This window comes from Caenorhabditis briggsae (genome assembly GCF_000004555.2).
Source record: "Caenorhabditis briggsae complete genome, chrIII, whole genome shotgun sequence".
Lineage (NCBI taxonomy): Eukaryota > Metazoa > Nematoda > Chromadorea > Rhabditida > Rhabditidae > Caenorhabditis > Caenorhabditis briggsae.
Genome location: NC_013490.2, coordinates 3,530,002 through 3,550,604, shown reverse-complemented (window position 1 = coordinate 3,550,604; position 20,603 = coordinate 3,530,002). Strand labels below are relative to the sequence as shown.

At 33.3% G+C, this 20,603-nt stretch overlaps 6 protein-coding genes across 6 annotated transcripts in view; 5 read left to right on the top strand and 1 right to left on the bottom strand.

Moving 5' to 3' along the window:
- CBG17472 overlaps window positions 1-20,603 on the bottom strand; it is a gene marked incomplete at both ends in the record, with an annotated part of 41,854 nt that overhangs the window by 17,824 nt on the left and 3,427 nt on the right. The window lies entirely within an intron of this gene.
- CBG17479 lies at window positions 777-1,682 on the top strand (the record flags this gene model as incomplete). The annotated part of the gene is made up of 1 exon (XM_002641053.1): window positions 777-1,682. One exon carries the CDS (start codon window positions 777-779, stop codon window positions 1,680-1,682), a length of 906 nt encoding a protein of 301 aa, XP_002641099.1.
- Window positions 7,747-10,542, top strand: Cbr-srg-2 (the record flags this gene model as incomplete). The annotated part of the gene is made up of 5 exons (XM_002641054.1): window positions 7,747-7,935; window positions 8,570-8,698; window positions 8,819-8,962; window positions 9,507-9,689; window positions 10,339-10,542. Coding segments are annotated over 5 exons (849 nt in total), but the record flags the coding sequence as incomplete, so codon positions are not given.
- Window positions 14,301-16,443, top strand: Cbr-srg-9 (the record flags this gene model as incomplete). The annotated part of the gene is made up of 4 exons (XM_002641055.1): window positions 14,301-14,519; window positions 15,441-15,986; window positions 16,043-16,128; window positions 16,314-16,443. 4 exons carry the CDS (start codon window positions 14,301-14,303, stop codon window positions 16,441-16,443), a joined length of 981 nt encoding a protein of 326 aa, XP_002641101.1.
- Window positions 16,676-18,392, top strand: CBG17483 (the record flags this gene model as incomplete). The annotated part of the gene is made up of 3 exons (XM_002641056.1): window positions 16,676-16,897; window positions 17,371-18,002; window positions 18,263-18,392. 3 exons carry the CDS (start codon window positions 16,676-16,678, stop codon window positions 18,390-18,392), a joined length of 984 nt encoding a protein of 327 aa, XP_002641102.1.
- Window positions 18,686-20,466, top strand: CBG17484 (the record flags this gene model as incomplete). The annotated part of the gene is made up of 3 exons (XM_002641057.1): window positions 18,686-18,907; window positions 19,425-20,056; window positions 20,310-20,466. The coding sequence occupies 3 exons, from the start codon at window positions 18,686-18,688 to the stop codon at window positions 20,464-20,466; spliced, it is 1,011 nt and encodes a 336-aa protein (XP_002641103.1).

Below are 20,603 nucleotides of genomic sequence, written 5' to 3'. Positions count from 1 at the left end.
TTTTCAGGGCTCGACCTAGATTTATTTAGGTCATGGCCTAGATTTTTTTGGTCGTGATCTAGATTTTTTAGACTTGACTTTTTAGGTCAGAACTTGAATTTCAGGTCAGATTTTTTAGGTCATGACCTAGATTTTTTTAGGTCATGACCTAGATTTTTTAGGTCATGATCTAGATCTTTTAGGACCTAGATGATTTGTTAGATTTTATAGTCGTTCAAAATCGATCATATAGGATTTTCATAATATAAAGTTAAAATTAAAATTTTTAATATTCGATTCACATCTCCCAAATTTAGTTTTGCTGATAATAATAGTACTACTAATAAAATTAATATCAAACCGACTCTATTATGGTCTATTTCCCGCGTTCTTATCTTTATGTATATTTCTTCAGCTACGCTACACCACCATGTTCCTGAATAGATGATACAACTGATATTGAGTGATATGGAGGCTCGTATTGAAAATGAGAGGAAGGAAATGGGAAAAGTGTCAGACATGGAGGTTCCACCGAGAAAACCCAAGATTGAGAAGGTCATTCCAAAGAACCATTTGTCATTCCAAAGAACCATCCAATCAAGACCAAGATAATCGAAAGATTCCATAGATCTCCTATTCATAGTTTTCATCTGGGAGCAGCGAAGACAACAGCTTTGATTAGACGAATGTTCCATTGGACAAAAATCAGAGAAGACGTCACCAACGCCCTGAAGTCGTGTGTTGAATGCCAAAGAAGGAAGACGAATCCTCATGAGACCACTCACGAACCTTTTGGGATGACCGACAAGTTTGAACGCCCTGGAAAGCATTGGAACATTGATCATCTAGGTCCACTGCCAGTCACCGAGAAGGGTAATCGATACATCTTATGCTTTCGGGACCCGTTCTCCAGGTACTTGGTAGCCGAAGCCGTGGAAAGCCAGAATGCTGAAACAAAAACTGAGACTTTCATCAATCGAGTCATATCTGTGCATGGAGTGCCTGAATCAATCACGACCGACTGTGGAACAGCTTTCACCTCAACTGTGTTCAAGGAATCGATGAAGAAACTTGGAATCCACCACAAATTGGCCGCTCCTTACCATCATGCATCCAATGGAATCGTTGAACGCGCCAATCGTACGATCGAGGAATGTCTCTCTGCATACGTCAATGCCAGCCAAAGCGATTGGGATGAGTTTTTACCATTGACCATATTCTCAATAAACAACACCCCTGACAAGACGACGAAGTTGGCTGCGTCGGAAATAATCTTCGGACGAAAGCCGGACATCCCTGAGAACAACGTTCTGAAGACCCGTTATCACTACGGCGAGGACTACAATTCGAAATTGCAGAACCGACTACAGCTACTCTGGGAACAATGCAGGGAAAAGAACAAGAAGACTTCACCCCAGTATGGCAGGATCAATGAGAGACAATTGAAAGCCGGAGACAGCATTTTGGTGCAACGACAACAACCCGAGAACAAGCTAGCTCCGAAACTCAAAGGCCCGTTCAAAGTGCTCGAGATCAAAGGAAAGAACGTTCATTTCGCTGATGACAGGAAGATCATTAGAACAGCGCACAAAGACGAAATGAGAGGACTGCCTGGCCCGAAGGCTGAAGACGGAATTGAGAGACACCCATGTGGGCAAAAACCACGAAGATCAAAAAGAATTGCTGAGAAGAAGGGAGAGTGAATTTGGTTTTCTTTTGTTTTGTATGTTTCTTTCTAATTTGTTTCTTTTAAAGATCAGGAGATCTTTCTTTTTTTTAAGGGAGATGTTATCGCCTCTGATGGGAGACTGCAAACACCCTATAAAAAGGGTGCTTGCCTTCTCTTATCAGAGGTTAGAGGAGTAGAGTCATGTAGTTCTCTCTGTAATTGTATAATTTCTATCTAATAAACCTTGTTATTATTAACCGCTACCATTATTATTTACTATTCTTTAATCCCGTATATCCCACCAATAGGGGTATAACAGCAAAACGACGGGCTTTAAAACACGATTTCTCAACTTCTAGGAGGTTTTAAAGCATGAAAGTGGATGTTTTATAATTACATTAGAATATAATGACATTTTCTGTTTCAGAAAGACAACAAATTTCATGTTCTGAAATCTTCTAGAAGTAGAGAAATCGTGTTCCGTTTGGCACTGAAAACGGGATTTTCAGTACTGAAACTGATCTACTGGGTTCCCAAGGTGTTGAGGCTCTCTTGTTAATTCTTAATTCTGAAATCAAGAAAATTCAGATGGATGAACAGATCATCGATGACGACCCCGGATTTCCATCCTTGGCAACGCAAAAGGACGTCAGGATGGTACTTAGCGCTCTCGAGCAACTCAACATCAAAATGGACAAGCTAGCCGAAGCGAGGGCAGCCAGAAGGACGAAAACGATTCAGACACGACTGCGCACAATGCCAAGAGCCATACCCCAGACAATTGCTGGGCAATTTCCAATGAAGGCTAAAGTTTGCCTGAACTGTGCAATCCCCCGTTTGCCATTCGGATGCGTGGAATGCAAAGGTTTTAACCTCAAAAAAATTTGCACAAAAAGTACTGTCCTCCCAACAGTGCTTTGTGAATAATGCGGAAAGAGAGGACATCACCGCGCCGTATCCGTCAATGGAGGATCGGTTGGCTGCATCGAGCTGAACGGAAGTTGTGGTCACACATGGCCCAAATTCCAACCGGACAAGGAAAGTTTCAGAAGCTTCATCCAACGTGTCAATGAATTTGCAAACGCCAACATACGAGATATGCGTATTTTGCCAATACCACCATGATGCCGACAAATGCGGGAATGTGACCGGAATGTAAGATCGTTGGACTTGCTTAAAGCAATCAAACCTATGCCCAACATACACAAGTCGATGGACTACAAACGGTCACCAATACTCTGCGAGTAATGCGGAAAGAGAGGACATCACCGTATCCTATGCTCCAAACCACTCATCAGGATCCGCAATCACAACTAAGCGTCGGAAGCAAACTTCGCCTAAAGGGAGAGACCAGATCGACAATGAGATCAGAGACAACCACAGTTTGGATCCAGGATTTTAAATTCTATTCTTCCCTATTTTATGATATTTTGTTTATCGTTTTTTTTAATCTTTTCTGTTCTTTTTCTTCTATCCAATATTCTTTTTCATGAAATTCTTCGGTAAATTCTTATTCCCCAGTAATTTTTCCCATTCATGCCTAGTTCATGTTAATTCAAGTGGAGGACACTTCGTCTTCCAAATTCCCGAGATGTTGTAAGCACTATACTGTAGTGGTAATCACTGATAAGGGTCTCTTGCGGGCTTCACCCTCTACTCCCCATTCACCCCATTGGAGTCATATTTAACCATCAGTTAGTCTTATATATATATATAGTCCAATAAATACTATGTATCTATATCAGAACATCAGAGAGATACAATATTATTATTATAGATTCTCCAGATTACCTTAGCTTCGAAATTACGCAAACAGCGGTGGCGAGCTACAGGGCCGAAAATTGGAGTTTTTAATTTGAGGGTGGGGAACTCAAATTCGCTGATCAAGTGTTTGAAAATGAACCGGAAAGCAAGCTACAGTAATCCGAGAATAATTAAATACAGCATCCCGATTCTAGTTCATTTTTGAGCATTTTTATTGTTAAAATCGAGTTACCCATACTCAATTTAGTCTAGACTCCGATTTTCAGCCCTCTAGCTCACAATCGGTGTTTGCGTACTTTTGAAAGTACAGTAACCTGAAAAAACTCAAAAATCTTAGAAATCGAGAAAGAAAGTTCTAGTTTCTTGTGTCAAGCATTGAATTTTACAGCTATTTCAAATTTTTTGTTGGTTCTCAAACTTGAACTTATAGTAATCCTGAAAAAGTGGAAATTACAGTTACCCAAAAATAATCAAGAGCTGTATCTCGATCTTTGTCTGTTCTCAAATATTTTTATCACTAAAGCTGAGTTTCTCATACTCAAATTACTCCAGATTTCGAGTTTCAGCTCTCTAACTCGTCATTTCTTTCTGATAATTCTGATAAAAATGTATATTTCCAGTTTTTTTCAAAAAAAAAAATTAGCTTTTGAGTTCAAAAGTTTCCAGATCATTGATTTTCTAATTTTTTGCACGTTTCATCTCAAAATTCTAAGATTCCGAAAAAAATCAGATGTTTATTTTTCTGCCTGAATAATCTTATCAAAATAATTTCCTTTTTTACAACAAAACATATAATTTGATTTTTTGTATTTCTTCGAAAAATATGAGCAATTGCAATTCGTCATATTCAGTTTTTACTGAAAATTTGAAATTTTTCGTTCAATTTGCATATTTGGGTCCTGGAGTGATATTTCAGTTAAGAATATTGATTGTTTTGTTGGGAACTCAAAATCATGTTTTTTCGAAAAATTCATTTTTCATGATTTGGTCATTGGACTCGGTGGTGGTATGCTTTTGGATTACTGTAGACTGGAAACAAATATAAAACTTAAAATCAACGTAAAAATTGATGCTTGACACAAAAAACTGGAATTTTCAACCTCAATTTTGAAGGTTTTTTGGATTTTTCGGGTTACTGTAGCTTCAAAAGTACGTAAACACCGAGAACGAGCTAACGAGCTGAAAATTTAAATCTGGACTAATTTGAGGATGAAAAACTCGATTTTTACGTTAAAAATTTGCAAAAACTAAGCTCAAAAAAGTTATGAAAAAGTTTCAAAAAAATCGAAATTTTCAGAGTCTCATCCAAATGCTCCTGGATGTCTCCTTCTCCAGAATCCACATCTATTTTCCTCAACTCTGCCCAATTCTCTCAGATTTCTTAGAAAATTACTGGCTAATTCCCCATATTATTTATCCTCTCTATATTTATTGTGCAACTGCGAAAACTGTGATTCACTCATACTTGTCTATAAATCGAGCCAGTTGTGTCTTGATGCCATTAAAATATACTCAAGTGAGTTACAGATTTGAATTAGCCGTAAAATTTGGCACGTGTCACAAAAAACTAGATCTCTCTAGCTTTATTTTGAAGATTTTTGAGTTTTTTTGGATTACTGTAGCTTCAAAAGTACGCAAACACCGATGGTGAACTAGACGGCTGAAAATTGGAACCTAGACTAATTAAAGGGAAAGAAATACGTTTTTAATGCTGAAATTGCTTAGAAAGGCACCCGAAGACACTAATATGGTTTTGTAGTTCCAGGAGTACTGTAACTTTCAAAAAAAAAGTTGGAATTGTTCAAAACTAAATTATATTCTATATCCCTATGAAATTTTAGTACAAAGCCAAAAAACTAAATTTCTCTAGCTCCATTTCAAAGATTTTTGAGTTTTTTCGTGTTACTGTAGCTTCGAAAGTACGCAAACACCGATTGCGAGCTAGAGGGCTGAAAATTAAAATCGAGACTAATTTTGAGCCGTAGAAAACGAATACAACATCAAAACCACTGAAAATGTGCTGGAAAAATAGAAAATCAGAAAACTTCAGATTTGGTCAAAGCACATGAGAAAAGTTGTGATTTTCGTAGCTTTATATCCGTTTCTGTTAATATGGAATGTGATTATTTCCGAAAAATATCTGGATTATGTTTTCGGAGGATTTGTGATCAGTTATAACAAAAGAGTGATATGGGTGGGTGAGAGAGACGCAGAGAAACGAGAGAGTCTGCTTTCTCTGCGTCTTTTCTAAAAATTTTGAGCGGTTGTATCTTTGATCGTTTGTATCTCGCGAACTAAAAAAGATAGAAAAAAGTTGTCAACTGATAAAATGTGCAAAATTTTATGCTCTATATTTTTGTAAAAAAAACGTTCTGTCTAGCTTTTTTAGTTTTTGAGATACAGTTGTTCGCAATGAAGTGGGTTTTCCAGGCCAGTCTATCGAGATTTCAAATAATTTCCTTTGTTTTCACATTTTCTATCACCCTAATTTCCAATGGAATCGTTTTATCAAAAATGTGTAAACTGAAAAAACGGATGATTTCTGGAGAGAAACAATTGTGCATTGCGACGTCATGGATTACTGTAGGATTTGCGATCGCAATGATTGCTCAGGCTCATTTTGCATGGTTTCGAGAAAATCACGAGTGGGCGGAGACTTTCTATATGTTACAGTGTGTCTCTTTTGATTTGCTCAACATTGGGTAAGAGAGCAAGAATTTTAAAACTTTAAAATTCTGGAATTTTAGAATTCTAGAATTCTAAAATTCTAAAATTCCTAAAATTCTAAAAAAAAATTCCAAGATTCTAAAATTCTAAAATTCTAGAATTCTAAAATTCCAAGATTCCAAGATTCTAAAATTATAAAATTCTAAAATTCTAGAATTCTAAAATTCCAAGATTCTAAAATTCTAAAATTCTAGAATTCCAAGTGTCTAAAATTCTAAAATTCTAGAATTCTAAAATTCTAGAATTCTAAAATTCCAAGGTTCTAAACTTCTAAAATTCTAGAATTCTAAAATTCTAAAATTCTAAAATTCTAAAATTCTAAAATTCTAAAATTTCTAAAAATCTAAAAAAAAATTCCAAGTGTCTAAAATTCTAAAATTCTAGAATTCTAAAATTCCAAGATTCTAAACTTCTAAAATTCTAGAATTCTAAAATTCTAAAATTCTAAAATTCTAGAATTCTAAAATTCTAAAATTCTAAAATTCTAAAATTCTAAAATTCCAAAATTCCAAGATTCTAAAATTCTAAAATTCTAAAATTCCAAGATTCCAGATTCTAAAATTCTAAAATTCTAAAATTCTAAAATTCTAAAATTCTAAAATTCTAAAATTCTAAAATTTTTGAAGAATCTCAAACTTCAAAAGAAATCTAAATATTGAGAAATCTAAAAATCTAAAATTTCAAAAATGTTCAAAATCCTAAAAATTCTCTAAATCCAAAAAAACCGAAATTCCAATTTCTCTGAAAAATCGATATTTCAAAATATTCCAAAAATTATGAAAATTCTGAAATTCAAGTTTTTTGAAAGTGTATCTCAAAAATCTCAAAACTACTGGTATCTTTTATGCCGAATTTGCATTTCTTTTTAAATTTTGAATTTTGTTTTATTAATAAATTTTCCAGAAAAAAACCCCCAACTAAGAAAGTTGAAATTTTCAAAATTCGTTTCTTCTTCTCACAATTCGTCCAAAAATCAGACAATTCCAAAAAATTCTGCACATTCTCAGAAAAGCATTTTTTCAATTAACCAAAAAAATCATCAATTTTTGTTTTTTTTTTCGGATTTTTCTTTCAAAATTTCAGAATTTTCTGTAAATTTCTGTTTTTTCAAAACTCTTAACTCTGATTTTTTTTCCAAATATCTAAAAATTTTTTGTGTTTTCACGTACAACTTCAAAATTTCAAAAAAAATTAGTCATCTAGAACTGAAAATTACTTTTTGCTTCACCGATTTTTTCCCCAAAAAATAGTATAATTTTTCTGAAATTGAACTCTTTGGAATATTCAAAAGATCAAACTTTCTATTAAAGTTTTGATCTATTATTCCCAGAATTCCAATTTTCAAGCCTATTCCCGGAACAAGTGTTAAGCTCCGCCCCTTTTTTTCCAGCTCTCCAATTCTTATGATTCTGGCAAGTCGGGAACTTCGGAATTACGTTTTTGGAATTTCAACAAAATCTCCGAAAAATTTGCAAATTTCAACTTCAAATAATATAATTAGTCTGACCTAATTATCCCTAATTATGTCAAAATGCGACTCAGATTTTGATGCATTCACTGAAAATTTGAAATATTTCATTCAATTATTTTATCTCCTCCCAGCTGCGATTCTTCATTCAAGAGTCTTATGGATATTGATTTGGAAATATCGATCGATTTATTTGAAACAGTCATTTTATATTCTATTTGTTTTGAGCTGTTCAACTTGTTTCATTCTAGTGGTTCAGGATATTTTATTCGCTAGAGTTTTTCAATATTTTCCACAGTTTTGTGAACCGCTTGCTGAGTTTGTAAAGGTTGGTCTTTATCTCGGTTACTGTAAGAGATATGAAAACGTGATCAACTGATAAATTTTTATCATAATATCAGCAACATTTTATTAGTTGACTTTTTGATATCTTGCCCAGAAACCGAGATATATTGGGTCAGGGAACTCTTACAGACTACAGTAAATCATGTGGTCATCAATTTTGAGCCAATTATCTCGGTTCTTTCAAGAGATATCAAAAAGTCGTCAACTGACAAAGTATTTATCAATTTATTATTAACATTTTATCAGTTGACCATTTTTTTGATATCTTTTACAGTAACCGAGATAAATCGGGTCAAAGTGAAGGGGCGCTTGGGTCGCACCGCAATAATGGAAATTTTTCAAAATGTTTTCCGAATATGGTCATGGTTAAATTCACTTTGAAGCTAAAAATGAAATCCCAACGATTATTTTAAAGCGAGCTACAAGCATTTTAATTTTGCGCTCCAAGAGACTATGGGGAAGAGGGAGACGCAGAGAAACTAGCTGTCTGCGCTCTCCCCTCCCCACACACTCCAGCGCTTTCGACTGCCGAAGCGCGTAACTATCGTCCGTTCGAACTTATTTTTGGCTCATTGTGAAGAAGAAAGCCAGTCAAATTGGAAAACTATAAATTCCAGAACTATTCCATATTTCCCGCTATCTACTATCCACTGCAACAACACCTCCATTGTGCTCAACCAATAATCCAAATTCTTCTAACCGTGAATCGGATGTCATGCGTTTTACACCCATGGAAATATAGTCAGGTGAGGATTTTTTTCTCATGATTTTGCAAAAAAAATGCACATAGTAAACAAAAAAATTGCGTAGCGGTGCATGAGAAAGTTCAGGAAAACAGAAAAATGAATTTTTTGGAAAATTTTCAGATGTGGAAGCAATTTATGCCTTATGCAATATGTCTTGTTCTATTCTCCCCGTTTTTGTTCATTTGGAATATTATCATCTCCCCAAAAACGCCGGTTTATACATTCGGAGGTTTTTATATTGGATATGATAGAGTTGTTATCTGGGTAAAGGTCTTGAAACTAAAATATTCCAATTTCTCGCAAAATTTTACGCTAGAAACTAAAAACTAGAACTTTCTATCTCGATTTTGAAGATTTTTAAGTTTTTCGGGTTACTGTAGCTCCGAAAGTACGCAAACACCGATTGCGAGATGGAAAGCTGTAAACTACAATCTAGAGTAATTTATGGGTGGGAAACACAAATCTGGCAACAAAAATAGTCCAAAATACACCGAAAGAATATACTTCTGGGCTACTGTAGTTTCAGGAGTACTCAGTAAGACGTAACCCCCACAAAAATTTTGACTTTTTTTTCTGAAAACCAACCGAAAATTCAAGGTCCTTGCAAAATTTGACGCTAAATACTGAAAACTAGACTTTTCTATCTCGATTTTGAAGATTTTCGAATTTTTCGGGTTACTGTAGCTCCGAAAGTACGCAAACACCGATGACAAGCTACAAGGCTGAAAATCTCAATCTAGACCAATTTGGGGGTGGGAAATTCAAATCTGACATTCAAAATTCTTGAAAATCTCCCAAAAGTCTTCAGGCCACGATGACTCTATTTATGTTGATTCTCCGTGCTATCACTATCGTTATCACTGCAATTTGCACATTTGTTACAGTTCTCCGTTTAACTCGAATGAGTAAACGATTGGTCTCATCGGAAAGGACACTTTGTGTTGCTTCATTTTTAATTTCCGCTTGCTTTTTGGGAACTGCGGGGGCAGAGGTATCTTAATAGTTTTTCTCTTTAAAATGAGCTTAAAGCGAGCCTGAACGGATGATTTTGAGCCAAGTTACGTCACTTTGAAGTTGGAAGCGCAAAAGAGTGTGTAGAAAGAGGAGAGCGCAGGCAGCTAGATTCTCTGCATCTCCTTCTCTGTTGTCCCTCGGAAAGTTCAAATGCCTGTAACTGGCTTCAAAATATGCGTTGGAATTCGATTTTTGGTCAGTTTTGTCGGAAATTTTAAGCCGAACAAGATAAAATTTAAAATTTGCTTGTGTTCTGCTTTTGAATCAGTTGAAAACTGAGTTTATTCGATACGGGAAAAACTCAAGAACACTGAGACGCAGAGAAAAGCACTACCCCAGTTTCTAATTTCTTATTTTTTGGCTTTAAATTTGCTACAAAAAAGTCCAAAAATGAAATCCCAACGATTATTTTGAAACGAGTTACAAGCGTTTGAATTTTCGCACCGAGAGACTATGGAGAAGAGGTAGACGCAGAGAAACGGGCTGTCTACGCTCTCCCCCTTCGACACACTCTCTCGCACCTCCAACTTCAAATTAGCGTTACTCGGAAACACTCCGTTTAAACTGATTTTTCGCTCATTTTGAAGAGAAAAACAAGCCAAATCTAAAATTTAAAAGTTTTTCAGAGCATATTTGCATTTCAAGTGGTCCGTACGTCTACAAACATCAGCTATTTTTTACTTCCAATCTCTTGGGACATTCTGAATGTCGGAACTCCTATTGTTATGGTTTTGGCATCGAGCCAGTTGAGAAAGCACGTTTTTGGGAACTTCAAAAGATCAAGAAGCAACAGTAAAGTGGAAGATGTGACTATTGTAACGGGCATTTAGCAATGGAGCGAATTTGCTTTTTTGGAAAATTGGAAAAGTGGATTTTGAAAAGAAACCTTATAATTATTTGTACCTTTTCAATGTATTTTTTTCTCTTTTTTCCCCATTTTTCTGTAAATCCGGATTTTCTTTTTTTTTTAATGAAAAATAATTTTTTCTGAAAATGGAAAATTTGGATTTTTGTGATCATGATTTTTCAATACCGATTGAAAATTCAAAACTGGGAATTCATCTATTTTATTTGACAATTTCTGCGATTTTTCAAGCCAGAATCATCTATATTATCGCTTTTAAAAATGGGAATATATTCAAAAAGCAGAGCTTTTTCATGATTTTTCTGGCGGATGTGGTTACGGTAGGTCAGAAATTCGGAAATTTGAAAAAGCATGGGATGTTGGGTACGGTAGTTTTCGAAATTTCAAGATTTTAAAATTATAATTCTTGACCTGAAAAAATCTAGGTCATGACCTAAAAGAAATCTAGTTCATGACATAAAAAATCTAGGTCATGACCTAAAAAATATAGGTCATGACCTAAAAGAAATCTAGGTCATGACCTAAAAAATATAGGTCATGACCTAAAAGAAATCTAGGTCATGACCTAAAAAAATCTAGGTCATGACCTAAAAGAAATCTAGGTCATGACCTAAAAAAATCTAGGTCATGACCTAAAAAAATCTGGGTCATGACCTAAAAAAATCTAGGTCATGGTCTAAAAAAATCTAGGGCATGACCTGAAAAAATCTAGATCGTGACCTAAAAAAATCTAGGTCATGACCTAAAAAAAATCTAGGTCATGGTCTAAAAAAATCTAGGGCATGACCTAAAAAAATCTAGGTCATGACCTAAAAAAATCTAGGTCATGACCTAAAAATATAGGTCATGACCTAAAAGAAATCTAGGGCATGACCTAAAAAAATCTAGGTCATGGTCTAAAAAAATCTAGGGCATGACCTGAAAAAATCTAGATCGTGACCTAAATTTTAAAATTCTAAAAGTTCTAAAAGTTCTAAAATTCTAAAATAAAAGGCGAAATTTTGAAAATTCGGAAAACTCGAGAAGCATCCTGAAACTCAAAAATCAGTTTTTCGAAAATTCTTGAATTTTTAAAATTTTCAAAAATTTTGAAAAGCGGTTTCCTGGAATTTTGAAAGTTCTGAACTTTTCAAATTCCATTCTATTTCTAATTTTTCAAATGTTCCATTCATCCTAGTCATCCTTTCCATATTTTTCTCTCGTCCAATTAGTACCTCCCTCAATTTTGTGATTTTTTCCTGAAATTTTTGGAATCGAATTCTCTAATTTTGGATATTTATTATCCAATTCTTCGTTTTTTCAAGCGTTTCAAATTCTTCTTCAAATCCTATTCATTCTAAATCGTGCCACTTGTGTCTTATGGCCAATTAACTACAGTATCTTTTGGAAAACATATTTGAATTCTATAATTGGATTTTTGGCTTTGTTGCCTTTGCTATGGATTTGGACCATTTTGATATCAGAAAAAGCGGTCAGGCATGCTTATGGTGGATTATTTGTCACTTATGTCAGATATTTTAATTGGGTAAGTTTTTAAAGTTTTTTTAGTTCCCAAATTTATTACAAGGTCCAAAAGTTGAGACTTCGGAAATTCGAAACTCAGAAAATTCTAAAATTTTAAAATTGTAAAAAAATAAGATTACTGTAGCTTTTTGTGGAGTACTGTAGTTTGATTACTGTAGTTGTGATGTGGTTTAGATGAACTATGATACAGTTAAAGCATTGGTAATTTGTATTTTGGATTACTTTTTTTTTGGGGTACGGCGGTTGTGGATGCATTACTGTACTTTTTACTGGTTACTGTAGTTGGATTACTGTAGTTAAAAAATATTTTTGGATAGTTTTGGAAATGACAATGTTTCGATTTTTTAAAAAGTAAAATATCTGCAAATTTCGAAAATTAAAGATTACAAAGTTTCAAGGTTTCAAACTTTTCTAAAATTCTAAAATTCTAAAATTCTAAAATTCTAAAATTCTAAAATTCTAAAATTCTAAAATTCTAAAATTTTAAAATTCTAAAATTCTAAAATTCTAAAATTCTAAAATTCTAAAATTCTAAAATTCTAAAATTCTAAAATTCTGAAATTCTAAAATTCTAAATATTTAAAATTCTAAAATTCTAAAGTTCTAAATATTTAAAATTCTAAAATTCTAAAATCTAAAATTCTTAAATTTTAAAATTCTAAAACATTTCAGGCAAGAAGCACATTCTTCTTCGCAGTTCTCCGTGGAATTTCAGTAATTTTCATCGGAATTTCCACCTTAATTACCGTAATTAAAATGTCAAAAATGCAAAAACGAATGAAAGAATCCGAAAGGAAGCTTTGTTGGGCATCGATTTATTTATCCATTTGTTATGTGACACCAGCAATTACAGAGGTAATTTAAAAAGGTTAATTAGGCTAATTAATTGGCCTGATTTTGAAAAAAATTCATTTTTCTCCATTTTTTTTTCAAAATTACAGTATCAATTCTCTCAAACCTATACAATTCTACCCAATGATCACTATCTATACGGATTAACTCTTATCACATGGGATATTCAGAATATTGGGTAGGTCTTTTTTTTTTTTAATCTCATGAATTTAAAAAAATTTCAGATCCACATTCGTCATGCTCATTGTGAATGCTCCATTTCGGAAATATTTTTTCGATTTTTCAAAGAAAAAATCGGATGGGATTGAAGCCAAGAAAGCACATATTATAGCGATTTTGTCGCTGACTCATTGAATTTTTAAAATGAATTCTCTTTTTTTTTTAACCCCGAATTTCAAAATTTTAGATTTCTAGGTCATGACCTAGAAATCCATTTTCCTGTTTTCTAGGCCATGACTTAATTTTGCCCATTTTTCGGTTTTCCAGGCCGCGGCCTAGGTTTTCCCATTTTTTGATTTTCTAGGTCGTGGACTAATTTTTTTTCGGATTTCCCGAATTTTTTGAAATTCCTGAATCCACGAAAATTTCTTGGATTTCCAAATTTCGAGTTCTTTAAATAGTTTTTCGGAATTTTTCCAAAAAGTTTTGATTTTCACATTTTTCAAAGTTTCCTAAACATTTCGAAAATTCAAGAACCGATTTTTTAAATCTAAAATTCCAAAATTCGGAATTTTTGAAACTTTGAAAATTAAAAAAAAAAGCAAAACTTGAAATTTCAAAATGTTCAAGAAGTTTGAAAATTCAGAATTCGTAATTTCAAAAACTGAGAAAATTGAAAAAAGAATTTTCAAAAATTTCAAAATCTCGAAGTCTTAAAAGTTCCAGAGATACAAAAACCTTAAAATTCCACAAAATTCAAAAATCCAAAAAATTACAAAATCCTAGAAATTCCAGAAATTTCAATTTTTGACTTTATTTCCATCTATTTTTTTTCGATTCTTTAAAACTAGGTTTCCTAAAATCCTCTATTCCGTGTTTCTTAGTCCATGACCTAGAAAACTCTCCAGCCATGACGTCATCCTCATCTATCACAACAAAAGTCACGAATTCCAAGTTTTTTCCCACGAAAGTACATAAAGAATTTGGATTTTCTCATGTACCAAAATTTCTGAAATTTTTCAGATGAATGCACAAAAAGTTAGAATCAGTGAAGCAAATTTTTTTGATTCGTTCAGATTTGTCACCTTCTCATTACTCATTTTTGAGATTCCTTATTTTAGGAGTTTCGGAATTTTTTTTTCATTATTCAAAAATTCCAATTTGCCGCCAAGCTAAATAATTCAAAAAATGAGTGAAAACGCGACGGCTCTTCCGTTTGCACCGGGTTTCAGTTGTGATTTGAGTTATTCTGGAATTTTCGAAAATGTGAAATATTTATTACAATGTGCTTATATGGTACCTCCTGCTATTCTATACGCCCGGATACTGTATGTAATTTGGGTGAAAAATCGAAAAATTTATATTCAACATCAGTTTTTTGTGATTTATTCGATGGATAGTATGGTGGTGGGTTTTTGGTTAATTGGGTAATTAATTAATGGGTAATTATGGTCGTAATTCTTTTATTTGTGGTCATATTTCAATTTTTTAGACAAATGTGTATTTTCCATATTTAGAGCTTTGAAATGAGTATGATACACCCCCATGCGCCTTTAAAGTCAATTTTCAAATTTAAAGGAACATAGGCTTGTGGGTACTTATTTTGAAGCTAAAATCGAAACAAAGACAAATATGAGCTTTGTGTGGGGTGCAGCAAAAAATTGAACAAGTTTCGGTAGTTTGACATTTTTTCCAAAAATTAACAAAATGATGAAAAAGTGTCGTAATTCCTTTAATTGTAGTCCAATTCGAATTTTTAAAACAGAGTCCAATTTTTTAGGCCAAGAGCTTTGAAATGAGTTTAAACTCGACTAGATGCGCTTAACTTTGAATTTTGATCTAGACGCGACCGCAACGCGTTAATCGAATGTCAAATTCGACAAAACTAGTCGAGTTTGAGCTCATTTCGAAGCTCTCAACAAGCTAAAAAAGAATCGAAGAGTTTGACTTTAATATTTTGAAAAATAAGCGAGTTATGAGCAATTTTAGGATGTTCAGAAAAAAAAACTTGAATTGCTCATATTTTGCGAATTTTTAGAAAATTTTTAAATAAAACTTTAATATTCTTTCTAAGCTTGCTGAGTGCTTTAAAATAAATATGAACACGACTAGGTCCGCCTAACTTTGAGTTTTGATCTCCTAAACCGCGAGGCGACCGCAACGCGTTGGTGAAATTTCAAAGTCAACCAAAACTAGTCGTGTTTGGGCTTATTTTGAAGCTGAGAACGTAAAAAAACGAATATAATATTTTTTTTTTGAAGTTTAGCAAACAATTGAGCGAGTTACGGTACTTTTTGATTTAAATCAAAAATTGGATCAAATTTACAGGGTCTCCTTCTCCTTCTCCTTGACATTTTCATCACTCGTTTTTTTGTTTATGTCCCTCAACTATGTCCCGTGGCTTCAAAATTCTTCAAATCCCACCCACTATTCATGGATTTCTATTATCCATTGCTCAGCTATCTTCATTGTTGTCAACCATTAATTCAAATATTTCTGACCCTAAATCGAATGTCTTCAGTCGTTTGGCCAGTTGATCATAACAAAATTTGGAGAAAAAATCTACCATTTATTATCATATTCATACTAATCACCCCTTTTTTATTTATCTGGAATACTGTAATTTCCCCGAAAATTGTGATTTTTTATTTCGGCGGATTTTTCATGATGGGAACAAAATCAATCGAATGGGCCGATATTTCTCTATTCCTATTTTTGGTACGGTCGGTTGCCGTTGGGATTACTGTAACCTCTACAGTCATCATGTTTTTGAGAATGTCGAAAATGAAAAAACGACTGAAATCGTCGGAAAAAACGCTTTGCATTGCATGTGTCATACATTCGATCTGTTTTATGATTCCTTCGTTTTTTGAGGTTTGGCGGGATTTTGAAAATTTTCAAAAATTTTTTCCGAAAATCCCAAATTTCAGGCCCTTGCATTCTTCAACGAAGCTTATGGAAATTCATGGATCAACTTTTTGATTCAACCATTTGCATGGGATGTTTTGAATGTTGGGTACGGTTGTTTTTGAAACTTCAAGATTCTGAAAATCTGAAACTCAACAATTCAAAAATTCAAATTCATGACCTAGGTCATGAGAAAAAAAATCTAGGTCGGAAAAATCTAGGTCACGACCTAAAAAAATATAGGTTGTGAATTTTAGAATTTTCGAATTCCAGAATTTTCAAAAAAAATTTCAGATCCCCATTCATCATGATATTCGTCAGTGGCCAATTACGAAGTCACGTATTCGATTTCTCAATTTTGCGAAGCCAATCTGTGGTTACTGTACAAACGGCTACAGTAACCATGAATACTTCCAATCATTAATTTTTTTTGAATTAAAAATTTAAATTTTTTATGAAAAATAAAATAATCAAAGGCTTAGAAATTCTTGTTACTAACGCATCAAGAATCTTGTATATATTTTCACATGAATGATTTTTTCATAAATTTAAATTTTTTGAAGTCTAGAATTCATTTCTTCCTTATGAGCTAACTAAACTATACTTTTTAAACTGTCGAAAATTTTAAATCTCCCGCCAAGCTAAATAATTCAAAAATGTCCGAAAACAATGCGACGGCTCTTCCGTTTGCACCGGGTTTCAGTTGTGATTTGAGTTATTCTGGAATTTTCGAAAATTTGAAATATTTATTACAATGTGCTTATATGGTACCTCCTGCTATTCTATACGCCCGGATACTGTATGTAATTTGGGTGAAAAATCGAAAAATTTATATTCAACATCAGTTTTTTGTGATTTATTCAATGGATAGTCTGATGGTGGGTTATTTGGTTAATTGGGTAATTAATTAATGGATAATTATGGTCGTAATTCCTTTATTTGTGGCCATATTTCAATTTTTCAATTCAGAAATCCAAATGTTCGATAATTCAAAAATTTAGAGGAAATTCACACCTTCAGACTGGTCAGTGGACTCATTGGTTTTCAACGTTTTTAATTCATTTTTGGGTCACTGTAAATTTAGAAATTCAAGAACAAACAACGAATTTGAAATCGCTGCAAAATTTAACACTTGACACAAAAAACCAGAAGTTTCTATCTCGGTTTTGAAGATTTTTGAGATTTTTGGGTTACTGTAGCTTCAAAAGTACGCAAACACCGAGCGGAAAATTGGGATATAGACTGGTTCGGGAGTGGAAAACTCTAATCTGACGTTTAAATTTTTTGAAAATTTACCAGAAATCTAGACAACGAATGAATTCCTTGAAATTGAAAAAATCAAACGTTTCAGGGCCTCTTTCTCCTTCTCCTTGACATATTCATCATTCGTTTCTTCATCTATACCCCTCAATTTTGTGAATCTGGCTCCAAATTCTTTCTGTCCCACCCTATTTTAATGGATATTTATTATCCATTTTTTAATTATCTCCATTGTTGTCAACCATTAATTCAAATATTTCTGACCCTAAATCGAATGTCTTCAGTCGTTTGGCCAGTTGATCATAACAAAATTTGGAGAAAAAATCTGTCATTTATTATCATATTCATCCTTATCACTCCCTTTTTATTTATCTGGAATACTGTAATTTCTCCAAAAATTCTAATTTCCTATTTTGGCGGATTTTCTATAAACTACCAGAAGCTAGTTCCGTGGGCTGGAATGACTCTATTTTTGATGATTCTTCGATCAATTGCAGCTGGGATTACTGTAGTCTCTACAGTAATCACATTTTGGAAAATGTCAAAAATGAGGAATCGATTGAAGAAATCAGAGAAGACGTTGTGTTTTGCATGTGCCGGAACTTCGATTTGTTTTTTGATTCCAGCGATTTTCGCAGCATTTAAAACTTGGAATTCGTTTTGGGCGAAACATTGGATGTCTGATGTTTTACAACCATTTGCATGGGATGTTTTGAATGTTGGGTAAGGCAGTTTTCGTAATTTCAAAATTCTAAACTTCAAAAATTCTAATTCATGACCTGAAAAAATCTAGGTCATGACCTAAAAAAATCTAGGTCATCGCCTAAAAAATCTAGATTTTAGAATACGGATTTTTTTTGGATACTGTAGTTTGGTTATTGTAAGCTCTACAATCGAATAGATTTTAGAATTTTAGAGTTTTAGAATTTTAGAATTATAAAATTTTAGATTTCCAGAATTTTTTGAAAAAAAAAGTTTTACAGATCCCCATTCATCATGATATTTGTCAGTGGCCAATTACGAAGTCACGTATTCGATTTTTCAATTTTTCGGAATCCGTCTGTGGTTACTGTACACACGGCTACAGTAATCATGAATACATCTAGCCATTAATTTTTTTTTGAAAATTCACATTTTTCGAAAAATAAAAAGTTCAAAAGTTTGGAAATTCTTGTTACTCAAACATCAAGAATCTTGTATTTATGCTTTGCACATGAATGATTTTTTTAATCAAATTTTTTTTGAATTCTAAAATTCCTTCCTTCCTTATAAGCTAACTATATAATCTAAAAAATATTTTCGAAAATTCAAAATCTGAAAATTTAAAATTTTTTAAAAATTCGGAAACTTTTGATATTTCTAATTCGAAAATTCAAATTTCCCGCCGAGCCGAAATTCCAAAAACAATGTCCGAAAACAATGCGACGGCTCTTCCGTTTGCACCGGGTTTCAGTTGTGATTTGAGTTATTCTGGAATTTTCGAAAATGTGAAATATTTATTACAATGTGCTTATATGGTACCTCCTGCTATTCTATACGCACGGATACTGTATGTAATTTGGGTGAAAAATCGAAAAATTTATATTCAACATCAGTTTTTTGTGATTTATTCAATGGATAGTGTGGTGGTGGGTTTTTGGTTAATTAAGAGATAATTGGGGGATAAAAACAAATTCGGCAAATCGAAAACTAAAATTTGGAAACTCAAAAACTTAGAAATTCTGAAAATCGAAAATTCCGAAGTTCAGAATCTTAATTCTTCTGAAATTCTGAAATCGCTAAAGTCTCAGAATTTTTCTTTTAATGATCTGGCCACAGGACTCAAATGGGGGTGAAAAAATTTCTATATTTTTGGTTACTGCAGATTCAAAAATTCAAGAACAAACGACAAATTCAAAATCGCCGCAGAATTTATCAATTGGCACAAAAAACTAGGCCTCTCTAGCTCAATTTTGAAAATTTTCGAGTTTTTCGGATTACTGTAGCTTCAAAAGTACGCAAACAACGATTGTAAGCGAAAGAGCTAAAATTTGGAATCTAGTTTGGGGGTGTGTAACCCGAATCTGGCATTGAAACCTATTCAAAATGCGCCGCAAGTCCAAAAACGATCAAATTCCCAAAATTTTAAAAAAATTGAATTTTCAGGGTCTCCTACTTCTTCTCCTTGACATTTTCATCACTAGATTTTACGTATATATTCCTCAATTTTGTGAATCTAGCTCCAAATTCTTCCTGTCCCACCCTATTTTAATGGATATTTATTATCCATTTCTTAATTACCTTCATTGTTGTCAACCATTAATTCAAATATTTCTGACCCTAAATCGAATGTCTTCAGTCGTTTGGCCAGTTGATCATAACAAAATTTGGAGAAAAAATCTGTCATTTATTATCATATTCATCCTAATCACCCCCTTTTTATTTATCTGGAATACTGTAATTTCTCCAAAAATTCTGATTTTCTATTTTGGCGGATTTTACATAAACTACCAGAAGCTAGTTCCGTGGGCTGGAATGTCTCTATTTCTGATGATTCTTCGATCGATAGCAGTTGGGATTACTGTAGTTTCTACAGTAATCACATTTTGGAAAATGACAAAAATGAGGAATCGATTGAAGAAATCAGAGAAGACGTTGTGTTTTGCATGTGCCGGAACTTCGATTTGTTTTTTTATTCCAGCGATTTTTGAAGCTTTTAAAGCGCTGAATTCTTTTTGGGCAAAACATTGGATGGCGTATTTATTACAACCATTTGCATGGGATGTTTTGAATGTTGGGTAAGACAGTTTCAAGATTTAAAGATTCGAAATCACTGTAAAATTTGGCACTCGACACAAAAAACTAGAGCATTCTAGCTCGATTTTGAATATTTTTCATTTTTCCGGGTTACTGTAGCTTCGAAAGTACGCAAACATTAATTGCGAGCTAGATGGCTGAAAATTGGATTCTCGACTAATTTGGGGTTCGGGAGTTTGAATTTGACAATGAAATTTGTTGAAAATTTACCCGAATTCTATAAGTTTTTTTCAGCTCTCCTTTGGTCCTAATTTTTGCTAGCAATCAACTCCGTGGACATGTTTTTGGATTGAAATGTTCGGAAAAACGGAACTCGACAAAGTCGAATTCAATTTTTCTGACTTCAAATTCTTTGACGACGAGTCACAGAATTTCGAATTTCAAGAAATAATTTGTTTTCTTTTTTTAATACATTTTTTGTAGCAATGAAGTGTGAGGTTTATAATGAAAATATGTTTTTTTTTTTGAAAAATCGAAATATCAGAAAATCGAAATTTTGAAAAATGGAAAATTCGGGATTTCAAAAAT